Source organism: Protopterus annectens, chromosome 2.part0 (genome assembly GCF_019279795.1).
Source record: "Protopterus annectens isolate FY-2018-M chromosome 2.part0, PAN1.0, whole genome shotgun sequence".
NCBI lineage: Eukaryota > Metazoa > Chordata > Ceratodontiformes > Protopteridae > Protopterus > Protopterus annectens.
The window spans coordinates 1,671,823,067-1,671,841,017 of NC_056728.1; the positions used below are offsets into that span (position 1 = coordinate 1,671,823,067).

The 17,951-nt window shown below is 42.2% G+C and overlaps 1 protein-coding gene across 1 annotated transcript in view; it reads right to left on the reverse strand.

Annotated features, from left to right (window-relative positions):
* Positions 1 to 17,951, reverse strand: part of VPS13D (vacuolar protein sorting 13 homolog D) — a 3,321,573-nt gene that overhangs the window by 587,210 nt on the left and 2,716,412 nt on the right. The window contains exon 53 of the mRNA XM_044060428.1: positions 11,949 to 12,072. Within this exon, the coding sequence (XP_043916363.1) occupies positions 11,949 to 12,072 (124 nt within the window). The remainder of the gene's footprint in view (positions 1 to 11,948; positions 12,073 to 17,951) is intronic.

The following is a 17,951-nucleotide window of genomic DNA, read 5'->3' on the forward strand; positions in this document are numbered from 1 at the left end:
CCAGTCTAATTGCTCCATTGATAAGACACCCTTAAGAGCTGACCTGGCAGTCAGGAATCTGTGAACATACGTAGGCAGTAATCTGGTCTTTGACCAACATGTGGCCAAGGTAGAAAGAAAATGATTCTATGTCACCCAACTTAAAAGTAAGGTCAGGGCAACCTGGTCCAAGGAAGCCAGACTGGTACTTTATTTGGCCCTTATCAGACTAATTATCGAGTAGAATGCCCCTTTCAGCATAAACCTGACCAGACATATGTACCAGCTGGAATGTCCAAAAAGGTTCTTTACCAGGAAAATCAAAGGTATAAACACATTATCCCATACAGATCACCTTAAGGCCCTATCTCTATAATCTGTCTCCTACAGGTTACTGAGAGGTGAGCTATGCATGGCATATAAGGCATCCTCGGATCCAACTCTGATGGAACTTCTGCACATACGGAAAAAGAACAGCATCACCAGATCCAAGAATTTAAATTTCACTTGTGAGATAAATAAGACATGTTGGTGAGATGGATATTTCTCTCAGAGGATCCCCATGCTCTGGAACAGGCTCCCCCATCCATGTGAAGCAGAGTCTATTCCTAACCCTATTTACACATGAACTTGACCAATGGATGGGAAATCGGACATTCATTCCATGTCTGGCTACCCTGTTTCTGATAGATACAGGCAGACAGTAATGCCTAAACGAATATACCTCCACATAGCCTCTAGAAATTTCCTAACATACCACCTTTTAATAAATGTCCATGAAACACAGGGACACACATGGGTTGGATTGCACTGCTAGGCATATAAAGACCCTGGGAGGTTGGCATAATGATTAAGGTGCTTACCTTAGAAACACAAGGTGCAGGGTTTGATTCTCACATGGGGTAAGTGGCTAGGCTTAAAATGGCCCATGAGGGCAGTTAGCCTAGAACTAATCTATAATCTATGAACCTATGTACATATATATATATGTATATATATATAAAAACTCTCTCTCTCTCTCTATATATATATATATATATATATATATATAAGTAAAACTCTAAGAATCTTAAGAAAGTCAGAAAATAAACTATAGCCATTTTGGTTATTTCTGCAGTCAAGTTTTTCTAGTTTTTTTATTGTTTTGGCAGACACTTCTCTAAAGTAAAATGTAGCAGCAAATGCTAGAGAATGAGAGGCAAATGGAGTAGCCTGAAATGGGTGTATCTACTGTGGCTGGAGTGTGTGTGTGTGTGTGTGTGTGTGTGTGTGTGTAATAAATTTGAAATACATTACTGTGGCTATTATTTTCTAATTACAATAAGAAATCATACGTATATGCAGTCAACAAAGAAGCTATATCATTTGGGTGAGGATTGAGACTGTCTTTGGATTCAAGTGATATATTATTACTTGTTTATTTAAACACCAATTAATCTGGTTTTAGAGGACTAATGTGCATTTGTGTGAAATAAGCTGGAATACTACATTGTGGCTGCTGTGCATTTTTGTGAAAGAAAGTTGCTGTATGTTACTGTGGTCATTATTACTGTTCTGTTTTTTTTTACCACAACCAGACATCAGAGGTCCACACACAGCCAACAATGGTGCTATAACTAATGTGTACAGGGGCTGACTGTGTCTGAAAATGGCTGACCTTGCTGTCATGATGAAGTTAAATAGTCACTAGGCTCGCTTTGCAGGATTGGTATGCCTTTGAGTAAACCATATTGGAATACTTTCATACTTTGCTGTGACTATCTTTTTATCACAATCACACATGTGAAGTGTTGATGTCTGTCACGTGGGTGCAATTAATGGGTTCTGACATTGGTGGATTGCAATGACAGCAGTTTGAGTAGTCTTTTATGAGTGAAATGTTATGAAATTTTAATTTTATTACTGGTTAGTAAATTTTGTATCACATACTGCTGGAAAATGTCTACGACTATTCATTAAAACAAATATTCAAACAAATACCACTTTATTAAACAATAAATACAACTTAAAACTGTTATACACAAGTATATATGTAAACAATCAGGAGGGTGACTCAAACTTTTTTTTTAGGATCATGCATATATGCATGCTTGCGAGTCTGAGGGGGCATGGTTTGAAAACCATCCAAGGTAAATAATCTGCCATTGATAACAGGGGGGATATTTATAATTTAAAGAAAGCATTTGACTACATTAAGTACCCAACCAGACACAAATTATTTCAAAATTCTCAACAGGTGTGGGATGCATCACGTCTCAAAAATTACCCACAAGCTTTAAAAGGTACTATATACATAGACTACTCTTAAGGATTTAGGATCTGCCACTATTCACTTTAAGTATCCTGTAAATGTCAGACATCGAATTCATGCTTTTTACCTGTTCATAAACAACTGCTTGCCACTCTCAGTAATTTAAATCCACTTTTGTATGTTAATCACATACTTCTTAGCAAAACAAGAAATTCTGCAGGAACTCAAAGTGAAATACACTAAAAACATTCACTTCCTCTCCAACCCAGACACTCACAGTAAACCCTCTAGCAACACAAGTCATCCTTACTCAAAACTACACAAAGACTTTCCAAATATTCTTCACTTATTATCTCCAAACAGTACGGTAATGCCTTACCAATGATAAAATACAAGAAACTCATCTGCTGCCAAGTCCCAGACCCACTCCCCTTAATTACAACAACAAAATTTAAAAGGGCAACAGGTTGTTTCACAGTTAATAATATACACAAACTCAAAAAATTATACAAGAAGCTTGCATATCAACAGTCAAAAATATTAGTATCCCTAAACTACAGTATATACTCTCTCTAATTAAATTAACTTGCCTCATAAAGTATTTAGTCTGCAAACTACTCACAATTAAATCTGCCACTTTACTCTCTTCTTGCAAACACCAATGCTACAACCCCAGGAATGCTAACTACCACTTAATCAATGAGTGATCCAAATTCCTTTTTCAACACCAGGAAGTCACTCATTCATTTTAGGAATCTGTTTTATCCAGGCTTGTAACGGGAACAGAGTCTATCCCACTACTCAATGGGAGCAAGGCAGAAAGCTAATAAAGGATGGAATATACATACAAACATCCACATGCACAACTACAGCCAATTTGGAGGATCACTAATTCACTTAAAGCATGTCTTACAGATGAGGAATAATATCAGATTACCCGGAAAAAAACACAAAGATACAGGGAGGGCATGCAGACTTCACAAATAGAAGAAACCTTGACTGTAAACAAATGAATGACCCAAATGCTGCATGTATGAACAATAACTGCTGGACCACTTTGTTACCCATGATTATAAACTCCTAAACTGCATTACTGCCATTTATCATCCATGGAAAATGTACATATTTCTTATTATCCACCCAGATTCCAAGGATCAGGCTTTACTTTCATGCAAGCTCCATTTACATATTAAGAGTTTTTGAGTCACCAACAAAAAAGGAATAATTTCCCACTAAGTATTAAAAATGCCTCCTTCCCTCTATCTTCCTATCTCTGTAATTTCAACATTTGAGAATATAATGGGAGGACATGTACATACCTCCCAAGTATGCAGCAAAATCCAGGTGGTTTATGATTTTTGTTTGAAAGTGTTTGCATTGGTATTTTTTATACTCTAAGCAGACTTCAAAGCATTTTTCCTCAAGTAGAGAGCAAATGCTGGAGGTGTGATGGGGAAGAAAGAGGTAACCCCGGAACATGCTTTTTGGGACTGTAATGGGTTAGCAGATTTTAAATATTCACTACACAGTATTCTATCAGAAATACTGGGGGAGCAAATGGCTGTAACTAAAGAATTTTTTTTTGAGCTGGGACGCATGATCTGATTCGCCTAGACATAGTAAGGCCTTACTAAGTTTAATTCTGTTGGCTGCCAAAAAAAAAAAAAAAAAACTACTAAAAAATAGAAATAAAAGACTCTAAACCAACTCTATCTGAATTAGTGAATATTGTAAAAGAGATAAGATGAAGAGGAAGAGGACTCTTTAAAAAAGGAAGGAGCAAATTACATAGAAATAATGGACATTCTGGGAACAATACATGCAGAATAATGTTCCGTACAAGAAGAGAGGTTTAAGGGAAGGCAGAAATTGAGCAATTTATGTTATGTTACTCTGATGTCAGTTATAACGAAAGAAAGCATGTGATGTGCAGTGTTATGTAACTGGAAAAATGTTTGTTTTCTTTTTTTTTTTGTGATGTATGTGTGCCTATGTCTTAAGTGATAATTTAATAAAGGTGTTTAAAGCAACATTTGAGAATGTGAATGTCATTACTTCAAACACTACTTCAAAACAGGTTAAGATCCTAAACTGCTGTCTGTGAGCAGATACATAAACATTTCACCTACTAAAGAAACTGCTCCATGTAAATAAATCCAAATAAAATCCCATTGCATAGCTTCTGTCATATTTGCTGCACTTGAAAAACAATTTAATAGGTTTTTCTCTATATCTATAATGAAGATTTTTTTCCCCTCAAAGTGTTCCACAGTGAACCACTATACACATCAAACACTGACTATATTTTCACATAAAACTTGCTTGTCTATTTTCTAGGAATACATTAAAATTTCATTGCACATTGTTATGATGAATTTCTAATGATATTGTCTTAAAAGTTGTTGTAAATGTCTTTGTATAATTACATAAGTAAACAAGCCTCTTAATTTGATTATACATGGTATGGGCTGTGAAAGAAAAAGGTCCATCCTACCCAATTATCAAATGTTAACATGTAATAAGCAATCAAATGCAAATAAATAAGTGAAAAAATACTGTATGTATTTTTCTAATGGCACACTTCTGTGTCATTTCTGGCTAGGCCCACATGTAATAGCAGTTAACTGTGATTATTATTATTATCTGGTTAAAACAGACAAAACAAAAATAGCCATGCTGGTGGTATACAAGGAAAAAAGCTCTATGGCCCAGGTGACCCAAGTTTGTTTAGCAATTCAGGAAGCTTGACAGTGTGGCAGGTTAGGATTGGTGTGCCCATCTTAAAGGGAGGGAAGTACTGTGGTTGATCCACTGACAGAGTCCTGCTGGAAGCAGACGGATTAGCTGAGCTGGGCTGGACTGGACAGCTGAGGAAGACAGGCTGTAGTGGCCAGGCAGATACACCTTCAGGCTACACCTCATGACTTACCCAACACACATATGTAGTGTCAATTGTCACCACAAGGAGTGGGGCTTAGGCCAGCAGAAAAAAAAAATCCTACAATGGCTAAAGTGTGATGGTGTCCTGCTAGTCCCATCCCACTCTGCAGTTCCAGCAAGTGTAACCCCTAGAGACTACAATGAAACTGGGAACTCTGCGCATGTGTCCTCATACAGCAGGGAGATCTTCTTAGTGTGGGTCACACCAGAGAACATATCAAGGTATGGATGCTGCAGTTGCAGAGATTATATGGAGAAAGCTTTGGGATGTCAAGTCAGCAACAGTTGGATGAAAAACAATAAGAAAAAAACATAGTATAAAACAGCTGTATCACAAAGATCTTATCTGTTTCCTCCTGGTAATATGAACTACAGAACCTACACTGTTGTATAACTTAGCCCTACATAACTCAGGGTTTTGTTAATCTGTGTATTTACTGTTATCACACTAACCTATCAGAAGCATTCTGAAATGATGCATCATGCCCCCTGGAAACTCACAATCTGAAGTAGCTAACTTAATTTTATCTGCAACCTGTGGGTATACGGATCCGTATCAGATCCGTGCCAGCAACTTTTTTTCTAGCATCTGCTCCAAGCTCTGAGCTCATCCCCTTACCCACAATGCCCATCTCCTACCTTCCCTCAGATCTTGTTTGCCGCGTCAGTAGTGTGCATCGTAGTCTCCTTTGCTCAGAGGTCAGGGATAGTAAGTGGTATTATTTCTTGTATCTAGTGTGTGTTTGAGTGAATATTTTCCCTTCCTCCCCTTGTTTAGTGTCTCGCTTGTTCGTCGGTGTCAAAAAAAAAAAATCGTTTTGCAGAGAGTAGTAGTTAGGCCTGCCCTTCCCCTACCTGTGTTTGTGTGTGTTTTTTCTGGTAGGTAGTGTCTGTACTTTTGGGTGCAGGACTAATTGCTGATCAGCTGAAGCCTGTTTTCAAAAAATGTACAGAGTGTGGCCATAAGCTCTCCCCGGCTGATGGTCACACTCTGTGTGTGATTTGCTTGGGAGTGGCACATTCGTCCACTCAATGTGCTATCTGTTCTGGCTTTAATCTGAGGGCCCTTATGGATCGGAAGGCCAAGTTAGTAGCCAAAGGCCTTCTCCCTGCTGCCATGCTGGAATCTGCCTAGGCCTTGGTCTCTAGTGTTCTACCTCCCACCCAGACAGGGTCTCAACCTCCCTCTTCTTCTGGTGATGGGTCTTCTAAAGACAAATCTACAGTCAGCGTGGCTGACAAGGAAAAAGATAAAGAAAGGTGCAGAGAGGATAGGGAGAAGAAAAAGGACAGACATCGCAAGAGATCCCCAGACAAGGAGCTCTTTCTTAGTCCCCCTTCTAAGACCATGAGGCCTGATTCTCCACGGCTCTGGTCTCCTCATTTCTCACTGGAGCCGTTGAAACATTCGGCCCCAAGGCCTTCCTCCCCATTGCGCAGACCAGCCAGATCCGTGTCTGTGGCCTCTTCGAGGTCGACTCCGAGCCTATCGGACATGGACAGGATGATGCGGAGATTCATTTACACCCAAATTCAGATGGGAGTCTTGCCAGGCCTCTCTCCCTCTGGAAGGGGGGACCTCTATGCCTCTTTTCCGCCCCATCTCTCCTTCCCCGATCCATGCTTCAGCTTCAGGGCTCTTGGATCCGAGGTTTTTCGGAGCTGGAAGCTTGGCGTCGACGGTTCCTCCAACCTCGACTCCGGCTGTTACCTTGAGTTCATCAGATCTGACTTGTTCGGATCCGAGTGACTCTCGGAGCCACTGACAGGGAGTCGGACCCGAGGGAATGGATTCTTCGGCTCCGACGTTTTCGGATCTGATCTTTTCCCTTGGACCTCAGGCTACCCTGGCTTCGGCTCTAGTCCCCGCTTTGGATCCGGGGAGGGCTTCTTCCTCACTGGGTGCTAAGGAGGTCCGCTCTCCCTCGGCCTTCAAAGTGGTGGAGAGGGTTCTCTCCCAGGGATTGAGACCCCAGTCCATCCCCTCGGATACCACCCAGGCCCCCCTGGATTTGGCGACGACTCCCTTCATCCTGTCTCAGGGACAGCCTGTGCCAGAGGATCCCCAGGTTAATTTCCCTGAGGAAACCCCTGCGGCTCACAAATCCCCTTCTGAGAGCCCCACTGAAGAGAGTCACTGTAAGCACAAGTGCAAAAGGAGGCACTTGGACTCCCCTGAGTCCCTCACTATGGACACTGACTTAGATGAAGGAGGAGGTTCCCCCAGGTCACCTCCTGAAGACGTCTCCTTCTGAGAAATTATGGAGATCCTCCACCACAGGGGAGGTTGGTCAGCCCCAAAACCTTCTGGGGATGAGTCAGTGTTCCTGGAGGCCTTTGGCATGGGCCCATCTACTTCCTGGGTGTCCCTGCCAGTGGACCCCTTGGTGGACCTCATCAACATGAGGGCATGGAAGGAGCCTGACACCATAGCAGCCCATCCCCAAATGCCCTGACAAGATTTTATATCCCCCTTCCGACAGACAACCTTGGTTGAAAGGAGCCCCAGTTGATGCTATGTTGGTTGCAGCAGCCACAAAGAAGGAACTAGCACAGGACAGTTCCTCAGTCCACCCTCCAGACAAGGAGTCCAGGTCAGTGGAAAGGTTTGGGAAGCGCATCTATTCCTCAGCGACCTTTTCAATCCATGCTCTGAATTATTTGACACATGTGATTCGGCTTGAGCGAGACCTTGCTTTGGAATTCACTGAGTCGCCCCCAGAGTCTTTATCGCCGCAGGACAGACAGTTGTTCTCCGTGAAAATGTCTACTCTGAAGTCAGTCTTAAACATGTCGATGTGACTCCTTTCCCATGCCATGGAAGGAGCAGCTAGGGTGGCTGGGACAGGCATAGCAATGAGGCGTCATGCCTGGCTCAGGTTGTGTCAGTTCGCGGACCCTTTCAAGGCGTTGTTTATCAACGCTCCCTATGACAGTTCTTCCCTTTTTGGGAAGACAGTACGTGACACACTTGTCCAGAGCGAAAAGGACGGGAAGACTTTGTCTGCCGTCAGGATCCGCTTCTCTAACCCTCAGCAGTCCTTCTCTAGGAATCAAAGAGGGCAGAAGAAGATGTGGTTCCGAAAATCTCAGTTTTCCCGGGATTCTCAGGACAACTATTCCCCCAGAGGCAGAGGGGGACAGGATCGACGCTGACACAGAGGTAGAGGGGGTCCCAGGAATTTTGGGTCTAGGGAACCTTTTTCTGACAGACCCGGTCAGCAGCCCTGAGGGGTTACCTGACTGTCCTACTCTGGAGGCAGTCAGGGGAAGATTGTCCTTACACCCAGCGGCATGGCAGTCCACTACGACAGATCGCTGGGTTTTACAGATAATATCCAGAGGTTACTCTATCCCATTTGTTGCCCCTCCAAATATTACAAAACACCTCCTGGATGTTCCACCCGCTCACAGGGAGGCCGCAGCTCTAGAGGTTTCAAAGCTGCTTCTCAAACGAACCATCAAACAGGTCCTCCCCGATCAGTCCGGATCAGGCGTCTACTCAAGGTTCTTTTTGGTGCCAAAAAAGACGGGGGACCTCAGGCCCATTCTAGACCTGTCAACATTAAACCTGTCGGTAGCCAAACAGAAATTCCGGATGGTCACCCTACAGTCCATTCTACCTTATCTGCAAGAGTGCGACTGGATGTGCTCATTAGACCTCCAGGATGCTTACTACCACATCAAAATACACAGAAGCTCCAGGAAGTTTCTAGCTGGGAGACAGTCATTTTCAGTTCAGAGCCCTACCCCTTGGTCTCACCACAGCCCCCAGGGTGTTCACTAAGGTAATGGCAGTTGTAGAGGCTCACCTGAGGCTTCAGGGTATTCAGGTGTTTCCATACCTGGATGACTGGCTCTTCGCTGCGCCCAACAAACATCACTTGTGTCTGGCCCAAGATTATTTCATTTGGTTGGCAGATCTACTGGGAATTACAGTCAATGTTCAGAAATCCTAATTGCAACCAGTACAAGTTCTAGACTTCATTGGGGCACGGCTAGACACTTTGCAGATGAAGGTATTCTTAACTCCAAACAGGATCCTACACCTTAGGTGCCACATAGCTCAGAAAGCGAACTCCAAGTCTCCAAAGGCGAGCAAGGTTCTCCGGGCTCTGGGATCCATGGCTGTCACCATATCGATTCTCCCTTGTGCTCGCCTTCACATGCAGGTTCTTCAATGGACTCTGGCTGTTCAATGGTTTTGGCTAGACCTGCCCATGGAATTTCCGATCAAGATCAGTCATGTCTGCAGGACGTCTCTTCTTTGGTGGTTAAGTTCACCGGAGATATCAGAACGACGCCCCTTCGCGTCACCTCCAGTCTAAGCCACAGTGACCATGGACTAGTCACAACTCAGGTGGGGGGGGGTCACTGTTTGGGAAGGACAGCCCAAGGCACGTGGCCCCAGTCAGAGACCAAGTTGTACATAAATGTTCTAGAGATGAGGGCAGTGCTTTTAGCGTTGAGAGCCTTTCACACTGTCCTCCCTCTCGGATTGACTGAAATTCAGTCAGACAACATGTCGGTTTGTCTGGTATATCAACAAGCAGGGAGGAACCAGATCCTACCCCCTATGTTGTGAGGCCATGAGAGTGTGGGAATGGGTGATCTCCACCGGTCGATTTTTAATAGCAACGCACATTCCGGGGTGCTCCAACATTTTAGCAGAAAAATTGAGTCGGGCCACTCTGATGCCATACGAGTGGTCTCTGAAACAGTCAGTAGCGGCGGAGATCTTCCTTGCATGGGGTCAGCCTTGCTGCGATCTCTTCGCATCTCCTTCCAACGTGAAGTGCAGCGAGTTCTTCGCTCTGATTCCTTCACCAGTGGAAGTACCCAGAGATGCTCTAGTCCATGCTTGGCCCCCCGAGCTTCTGTATGCTCATCCACAATTGCCACTCATTCCGAAGTTTCTTCAGAAAGCTTGCCGACTGCAGTGCAAAGTGATCCTCATTGTCCCATTTTGGCCTCGTTAGGTTTGGTTCCCATTCCTTTGGTCTCATTTCTTAGCTCCCCCGTGGGTTCTGGATCCCTGCTCGGATCTAATCTCCCATCCATCAGGGGCACGTCCGCCCGATCTGGGCAGCCTCAAGCTGACAGCCTGGTTGCTCCAGTTCCGTTAATTGCCAGGTCTCCCGGTCTTTCATCCCCGGTAAAATCCATTCTGGTGGCTTCTCTTAAAGACTCCACTAGGAAACTTTATTGTAGTACATGAAAGCGCTTTTCCAATTGGGCCTCACAGAGAAAAATAGATCCCTTTACTGCCCCTGTTCCAGCGGTGTTGGATTTATTGTCTGGCATCTTGCAGCAAGGAGCTAGTTCCTCCACAGTGAAAGTACAACTGGCAGCCATTTCCAGTTTTCACGATGGTGAAGGCAACATGGCCTTAGCCTCCTCTAGGCTGTGTAAGGCTTTTCTTAAAGGTACTTTTCTGTTACGTCCAACTGTCAAGGATTCAGTGCATCCTTGGGACCTTACTTTTGTTTTACAGGCATTAGTGGCTCCTCCTTTCAAACCTGCAGCTTCGGTAGATTTGAAATTTTTGTCCTGGAAGACCGCTTTCCTAGTCGCCATTACACCTGCTAGGAGGGTTTCTGAGCTTCAAGCTCTGTCTGCCATGCCTCCGTATTTGGTCTTCTACAAGGATAGGGTCTCCCTCCGTACTAATCCTATCTTCTTACCAAAAGTGGCATCTGAAGCAAACATAAACCAGTCCATTAATCTGCCTGTTTTCTTTCCTTACTTCTAAAATAAAGGTGAATACAAACTACATTTGTTAGATGTTCATAGACAGCTTTGACCAATTGTTTGTTTCCTTTTCCAAAGTATTTATGGGAAAAGCTATTTCTAAAGTTTCTTTGGCCAGATGGATCACTCTTTGTATTTCATATGCCTACAAAGCAAAAGGTTTATCTCCTCCTGGTATTGTTAAGGCTCTCTCTACCAGGTCCATGGCGACCTCTGCTGCTTTTTGGTCTAGGGTGCCTTTGGACGATATTTGTGCAGCAGTGACCTGGGCCAATTCACATACCTTCATTTCCCATTACAAATTAGATCTGATTTTGAGGGATAGAGCATCCTTTGGCTCAGCGGTGCTCAGGAATATCCTTCCATAAGGGCCTCCCAGAATCAGAGTAGCTGGGGACTCTGTCCCATAGGTTGCAGATAAAATGAAGTTAACTACTTCAGATAAAGAAGTTATGTACTCATCATAACGTTCCATCTGAGTAGTTATACTTCATTTTTCTACAACATTCCCTCCCTCCGTCCCCGGGAACTTGTCTTGTCTTTTCAGGATTAGTTCATTGGGTTGAGTTGCTTATGTTTTTAGTTGCAGCAAACTCGATCTGAGGGAAGATAGGAGATGGTAGGGTAGGGCAATATGGGTAAGGGGAGGAGCTCAGAGCTTGGAGCAGATGCTAGAAAACAAGTTGCCGGCTCGGATCCGATACGGAACCGTATACCCACAGGTTGCAGAAAAATGAAGTATAACTACTCAGATGGAACGTTATGGTGAGTACATAACTTCTTTTTATTTTAAACCTACTTATTATATTGCATAGTGAAAAGGTGGCAATTATGTTTGTTTTTCAGTGTTCAACAAACCATATTAAAATCTCCTTCCTAATGAATTTAATTTACTAATTTTGCTTAAAAAAGTATGCTCTTCAAACTAAACACAGAAGAGTGATTAGCAAAGCATTGAGATGTAACTGTAAAATTCATGCAATGTGAGTTGAAAAGATGCAATTTCCTCCCAGAAACTGGCACTTACCTCAGAGAGATTGTCAATGCGGAAGGGAGGTGGCAGCTGGTCAGAGTCACTAAAGGCAATACGGTAAGTGGCAGCATGCAGGGTGATTTCAACACGCAATAAGTAACATCTACCAAGAGTATCCCTGTAAAATATAGTGCGAAAAAAAAGGGTTACATTATGTCAGCGTAATTCTTAAGAAAAAAAAACATATGTGATTACTCATCTCATCAAAATGAATTTGGACAGGACTCAATAAAATCAATGACTGGTGGGACTTCCTCATTAATGACAATTTCTCAGCATACGTCTCACATACTCTGACTCCTACGTTCAGAAGTGTGCTTACTTCCTGCCAACAGAGCATCATACCTTGAGTTTAAGAGGGTGCACCCACCCCCACACTCCCCAGTAGCTACTATTCAAATTGAGTAAGTACATCTGGAAGAAAATAATAAACATTAAACAGCAAACTAATACAGTCCCCAGATTTACACAGACATCCATGCACTCATGTACGTAGAGTCTATCCAAGCACAGCAGGGATAAAGGAATATAGGACAAAAAGTATTCATTGCAGAAGGCCTCCTTGAAGATCAATAGACATGGTGAGTATTTACATCTGTTATATCTTACTGTGAGGGGTCCCCCTGTAAAAAAGATAGGTGAAAAAATCTTAACTATCTAATAATTCTGCGATGAAGGAAGAAGCCAGGGAAAATTAGAAAAAAAAATAACACTCCAAAAGATTAGTGCTACAGTAGCAAAATGTCAACGGAGGCCCCTTCCTTATGATCACAGTCTAAAAGGTGAAGCTATCAAATGACAGCCAAGTGGTGGCAAAAATGTCTGCAAAGGTCAAGTGCTTAAAAAAGGTACTGGAAGCAGCCATACTTGTGGTGCTGTGGCCATCATAAACTATGACCCTAGCAGAAACAAACACAACTCACTACCAACAAATTGTACCCAGCCTTGCCAGTGGCATACAGAAATAATGCTTTTCCTAGCCTAGTTGCAATGTCATGTTTCAGTCAGACAAATACTTTCCTAATATGGAAAGAGCTACAACTTTGTCTTTCATGAGCCTACACTCAAAAGGACAAGAGAGCTTTTTGCATGGCAGATCCATTATACAAGACTGGAATGTGGAAAAGTAAAGATTTTAAGTTCTAATGTGGCAAAGAATGATGATCTCTTGCCCATCCTACCTAAGGCATAAAACTCCTTGAACAGAGGCAATGTATTGTGGTCCTTCTTAGGGCCAAGGAGATCTTACAATTACCTGCTTAAGATATTTAATAAGGATTTTGTTCCATTCAGCTGGTGGTTTACAGACAACATCTGCTTTTCTGAAAACCACAGGGACAGAGTCCAAGTGCATCCTTGTAGCACAGACGTCATTCTTTGATAACTTGCTCAATAAACGGGATGACCTAACACACTTAGGTTCAAAGGTTCATAGGAAAGTGCTAGGCTAGCTGCCCTTGCAGGCCATTTTAAGCCTAGACATTTTCTCTTTTTGTGCTAGAAATAACCTACCCCCCATTTGGTTATAGATTGACCTTACCCACGCCATAGTTGATAATTATATATTACCACAATGAGAATTTCTGGGATCATACACCACAGATAATTTGAGAGGGTACAAGGGCCAGTACTGGGATACATTTTCTATTTTCCATCCACAGAACTAAGTTTTGCTTGAAAATAGGGAAGAACTTTGTTTTATGTAGATGGGGAGTCTATCCCACAGCAGCAGCAGCAGCAGCAGCAGCAGTATCCTAACAGAGACAGACCTGTCCTGCCAAACCATTCTGTTGATGTTGCAGAATAGGTTTAAATCCCTAGACTGAGTACTTTTAATGCCATTCGTGTTACTGATGTGCAGTAACTCCATTAGTAGTGGTTCAGAGGTTGCCCTGTGTAACAGACACAGGTCACCACTTAGCAGTCTGTAGGGAACTAAGTACAGTAACAGGACTTTGGGTCGGTCCCCATAGAACATATTGTTTAGGCATTGTATCCTTTTAGTAAGATATCTCTGTGGGCATTCCAATTGTTGCATGTGTCTGGACATGTACATACCAAAGGGGCATTATAATCAATGACTGGCCTAATGAGGGCTGAGTAAAAGGGGAACAATGACATCCCCTAGATCTAGACACAATCCCTTTGTTTATACACTGTATGATATAGAAGGGCTTTCTTACAACAGATGCATGTTGTTCAAAAGTTAGGTCACTCTCCACATAAGTTCCCAAATCCCAAATAACTGTATCAACTTTTTGAGGAATATTGTCAATGTAGTAGTTCCCTGGGGTAGATGATTTCCCAAAGGGTACAATAATGCATTTTTTGGCATTTAGTTTCAGTCCACAATTTTGGCACCAGGTTGAGACAAACTTTCCTGTAGGATGGCTAAGTCATTTGGGCATTCAATGACTGCTCCTGGCTTGCAGTCATCTGCAAACGTAGTGAGCCAGATTCCTTTGTTATTGGCTTTTATCTCAGAAAAGTAGATGCCAAACAGGAGAGGACCGAGCACAGAACTCCTCCTTCTTTGTTCATCAGATGCTCATTAAGCAGTTTCTTTGAGAAAGGAATGGGAGCCAGAGCACAGTCGGCAGCAGTTTTCATGAACCTCAGGGCTTCTCTCAAGAAAGGGTCATCTGGTGAGGATCTGCAGTGGGAGGACTCATTTTGCTTACTTGTCTCAGATTTAATGGCTATGCATCTTCAGACTCCTCTTGGGAAGTTGAAGGAAGATGGAATCTTCTCCCCCAAGTCATTCCATCAGAGGAAACTACTGCAAAGATGACATAGTATAGCATGTGTTGGGCACATGCTAAATGTTAGGGAAAAAGAAATCAGCGCAAGAGGCACACCTTCCAGGCTCGGCATGAAAATCTGAGAGGCCTACACTTGGGTCAGCAAAAGCATCAGCCCGTGTTTCATTAGGATATACTCTTGCATTTCTGTAGATGGTTCCCACTACAATTTGAACAACAGTCTAAAGTCTATGGTCAGTGGCACACACCCTGCTGCAGAAGAACATAGCACTCTTCAGACTGGGTCACTAGAACCTGCCTCACCATAACAATATCTGGGGAAGTTCTCAGTCCTCAATGCAATCATTCAGTTACATTCAGCTGATTCAAGGGGCCATTAGCCGGAATCAGTCTGTGTATATCACCAGATGCATTCTGCAAGATGCAAGCTCAGTTTTTATCTGCCTGAGTCCTCTTACAGTATGCAAAAGTGAAGGAATAAAGTGAACTCAAGAACCTGTTAGGTGAAGGTGAAGTTATGACATCTACAGACTGAAGAGCTGCTTCAGAAACAAACTTGCCCTGCAAGAAGGTGTGACCAAGACTTGCCCTTTACTTCTCTGACCTTCTGATGGTGCTTTAACAATTATATGGGATTGCATGCGGGACTCTGTCACTTATCCCCATGCTTTGTACTTTCTGTCACTAACAGTTTCCTCACAGTTAAGTAGATAAGGAATTTCTCCCTTCAACTTCTGCAGATGGATGGTTTGAATTGTTATTTATAGCAACAATTCATGCCATGCACCTCCTATGGCAAATACCAGTGTGGTTCCTAACTCCCAAGCAAAATTACTTTTCCATAACAAAAGTTAGGATGCAAATCCAAGTTATGCTAGTGATAGCAAAGAACTGGGGGCTCAATAGCTAGGTAAATTCTCAATGTAATGATATAAATGACAATGTACACAGGTGTTGGGTGACTGCAACCTCCATTTGTGAAAGCAAAGAAACTATGAAATAAAAGGAAAAAGAGGGCAAACCTAAACACAGACTTATCAAGGAGCGTCTCTGGTGTAAGATTCTATGGTAAGGGCAAGCCATTTAATCTCTATTTGTTTTACAAATTCACTAAATATGATAAATGGTCCCTTGATTTCTACTTCTCCTCCTCCTTCACAGTCTTTCAGAATACAACTTTTTGGGTGTTGATGAGCCACTCTGACAAAATGATAAAACAATTTGTGGCATTAAAAACTTGTAAAAAAAAAAAAAGACATAGCTGGCTTTTGAACTGATCCACGGAAATGAATGCACAGCAACTGCTTGTGCTGTAGAGGTTACATTTTATCAGCAAAACCTGTGTGGAAAAGGATGTCCAACGCTGAAACATTTAACAATGGTTTTTGTGAACAAAAAATCAACTAACATGCATTTCATCAAACAAGCAATAAAAAAAGAAAAAAATGAAACAGATGAATATAATTTGAAAAAGGAAAACTAACTGGATGACCTAACTGTATGACATTATTGAAGAATTCAGGGCTCTGTTCCCAGCGCTTGACTGCCAAATAAAACAGAGAGATGTAGACAGAATATGCCTTGCTTATCTTCAGGGCAGTCCTCAAGTAAGACAATACAAGCACAGATATTACATGCAAGGAGTGTTACACATTTACTTTAATACTGGACAAATCCACTAATGACAACAGATTGTATTTATTTATTTTATTTTACATTTGTTGACCAGGCTAGTCTAACTGGATACATGTCCATTTTCAGTAGAGGCCCGGGGAGAAAAGCTCCAAGATTAAACTAATGTAACAGGAATAAAAAGCAGTAAAGCAACATAAACTAAAACATGTTAAATACACTAATGCTGTAGGCTAACATAGTAGAAACTAGCATCAAAGCAGTAAAGCAACATAAAGCTAAAAATGATTAAAAACAATATTGCTGTAGGCTAACACAGTAGAAACTAGCATCAAAAGAAAACCATGTGTGCAGGTTTTGGAACTACAGTAGTTCTAGAAGCATATATCTGAGGTATATAGGTTGACATTTGTTTTGTAGAAGAGTAGGGAAGAGATAAAGATTACATTTCAGACTCGCTCACTCACTTTTTATATTCCAACTACCACTTCAACAGTTCTCACTACAAAACAGATTGCTTAACTGGAATTGCTTCCAGACAAAATTCTTCCTCCACTTTATCTCATCACTCTCCACTCCCAACAAACAGGGGACAAGGGCACAAACTTTAAAAAGCTGCTACAGAAAATCACTTGACTCACATCAATTATACAGCTAATCAAAACGTTTCCATCAAAGCAGTGCAAAAAATTATTTTCTTGTTTAATCTAAATATCATTCTCCAACATTTAGAGCTTTTAGAAGAAAAAGGTAAAAGTTCCTTGTTTAGTTAAACAGTTTGCTGATTCTTTGCTGATGACCTCAGGAGGTGGTGAAGGTTTCAATCCAAAACAAGCTCTTTCAAGCTGCTAATATTCAGGTACATTACCTTCTCTGAAACACATTTGGTGGGCTTCTTACCATTCACCTATCAACAAATTATCAAAGACAGCATGATATTTGGGGTGGGGTGTCCATCTGCATCATGCATAAATAATTCTGAAAACAAGGGTAGAAGAAACACATAATTGTCAATTCCATCACCAAAGGGAAGAAAGAGCCTGTTATGCTGGTATGCTATGCAAACATCTCCAGATTTCTTCTGGTTGCCATCAGATAGTTAAGAATGGTCCTGTGTTACCCAACAACAAAATGAAATGTCCATCATGAACACTTCCAAACCTCACATCACTGAACATAACTAGATTTGAAGAGGAATCTTCCTCTAGATGGAGAAATTTCAGTCACTTGTTTTGATTTTAATTTCTGCACCACTCTTTATACTTGTTCTCTGTGTTTCTACCAACCATCAGCCCCCTCCTAATAGTTTTCTGGCTCATTCTTCCCCAAATGGGGCAAAAGCTGATCAGAGTGATGGTTACAGAGGTAGGGGCAAATACAATTTGGTCCCTTTCCACATGCTGTTAAACATCTCAAAGGCAAGTTGCCTTTGCCCTAGTACCATGGGGTCTGGCTTCACATCTTCAGACAAAGGCCACACAAGTTTAAGGGGCTGGGCCTTATCTGCCCTCAGCCCAGAAAACTACAGAGCATCTCGTGGTGTAAATTATACTGACAAGAATTCTGGCTCACAGCTACAGGGTCCGGGGTTTAAGCCAGACCA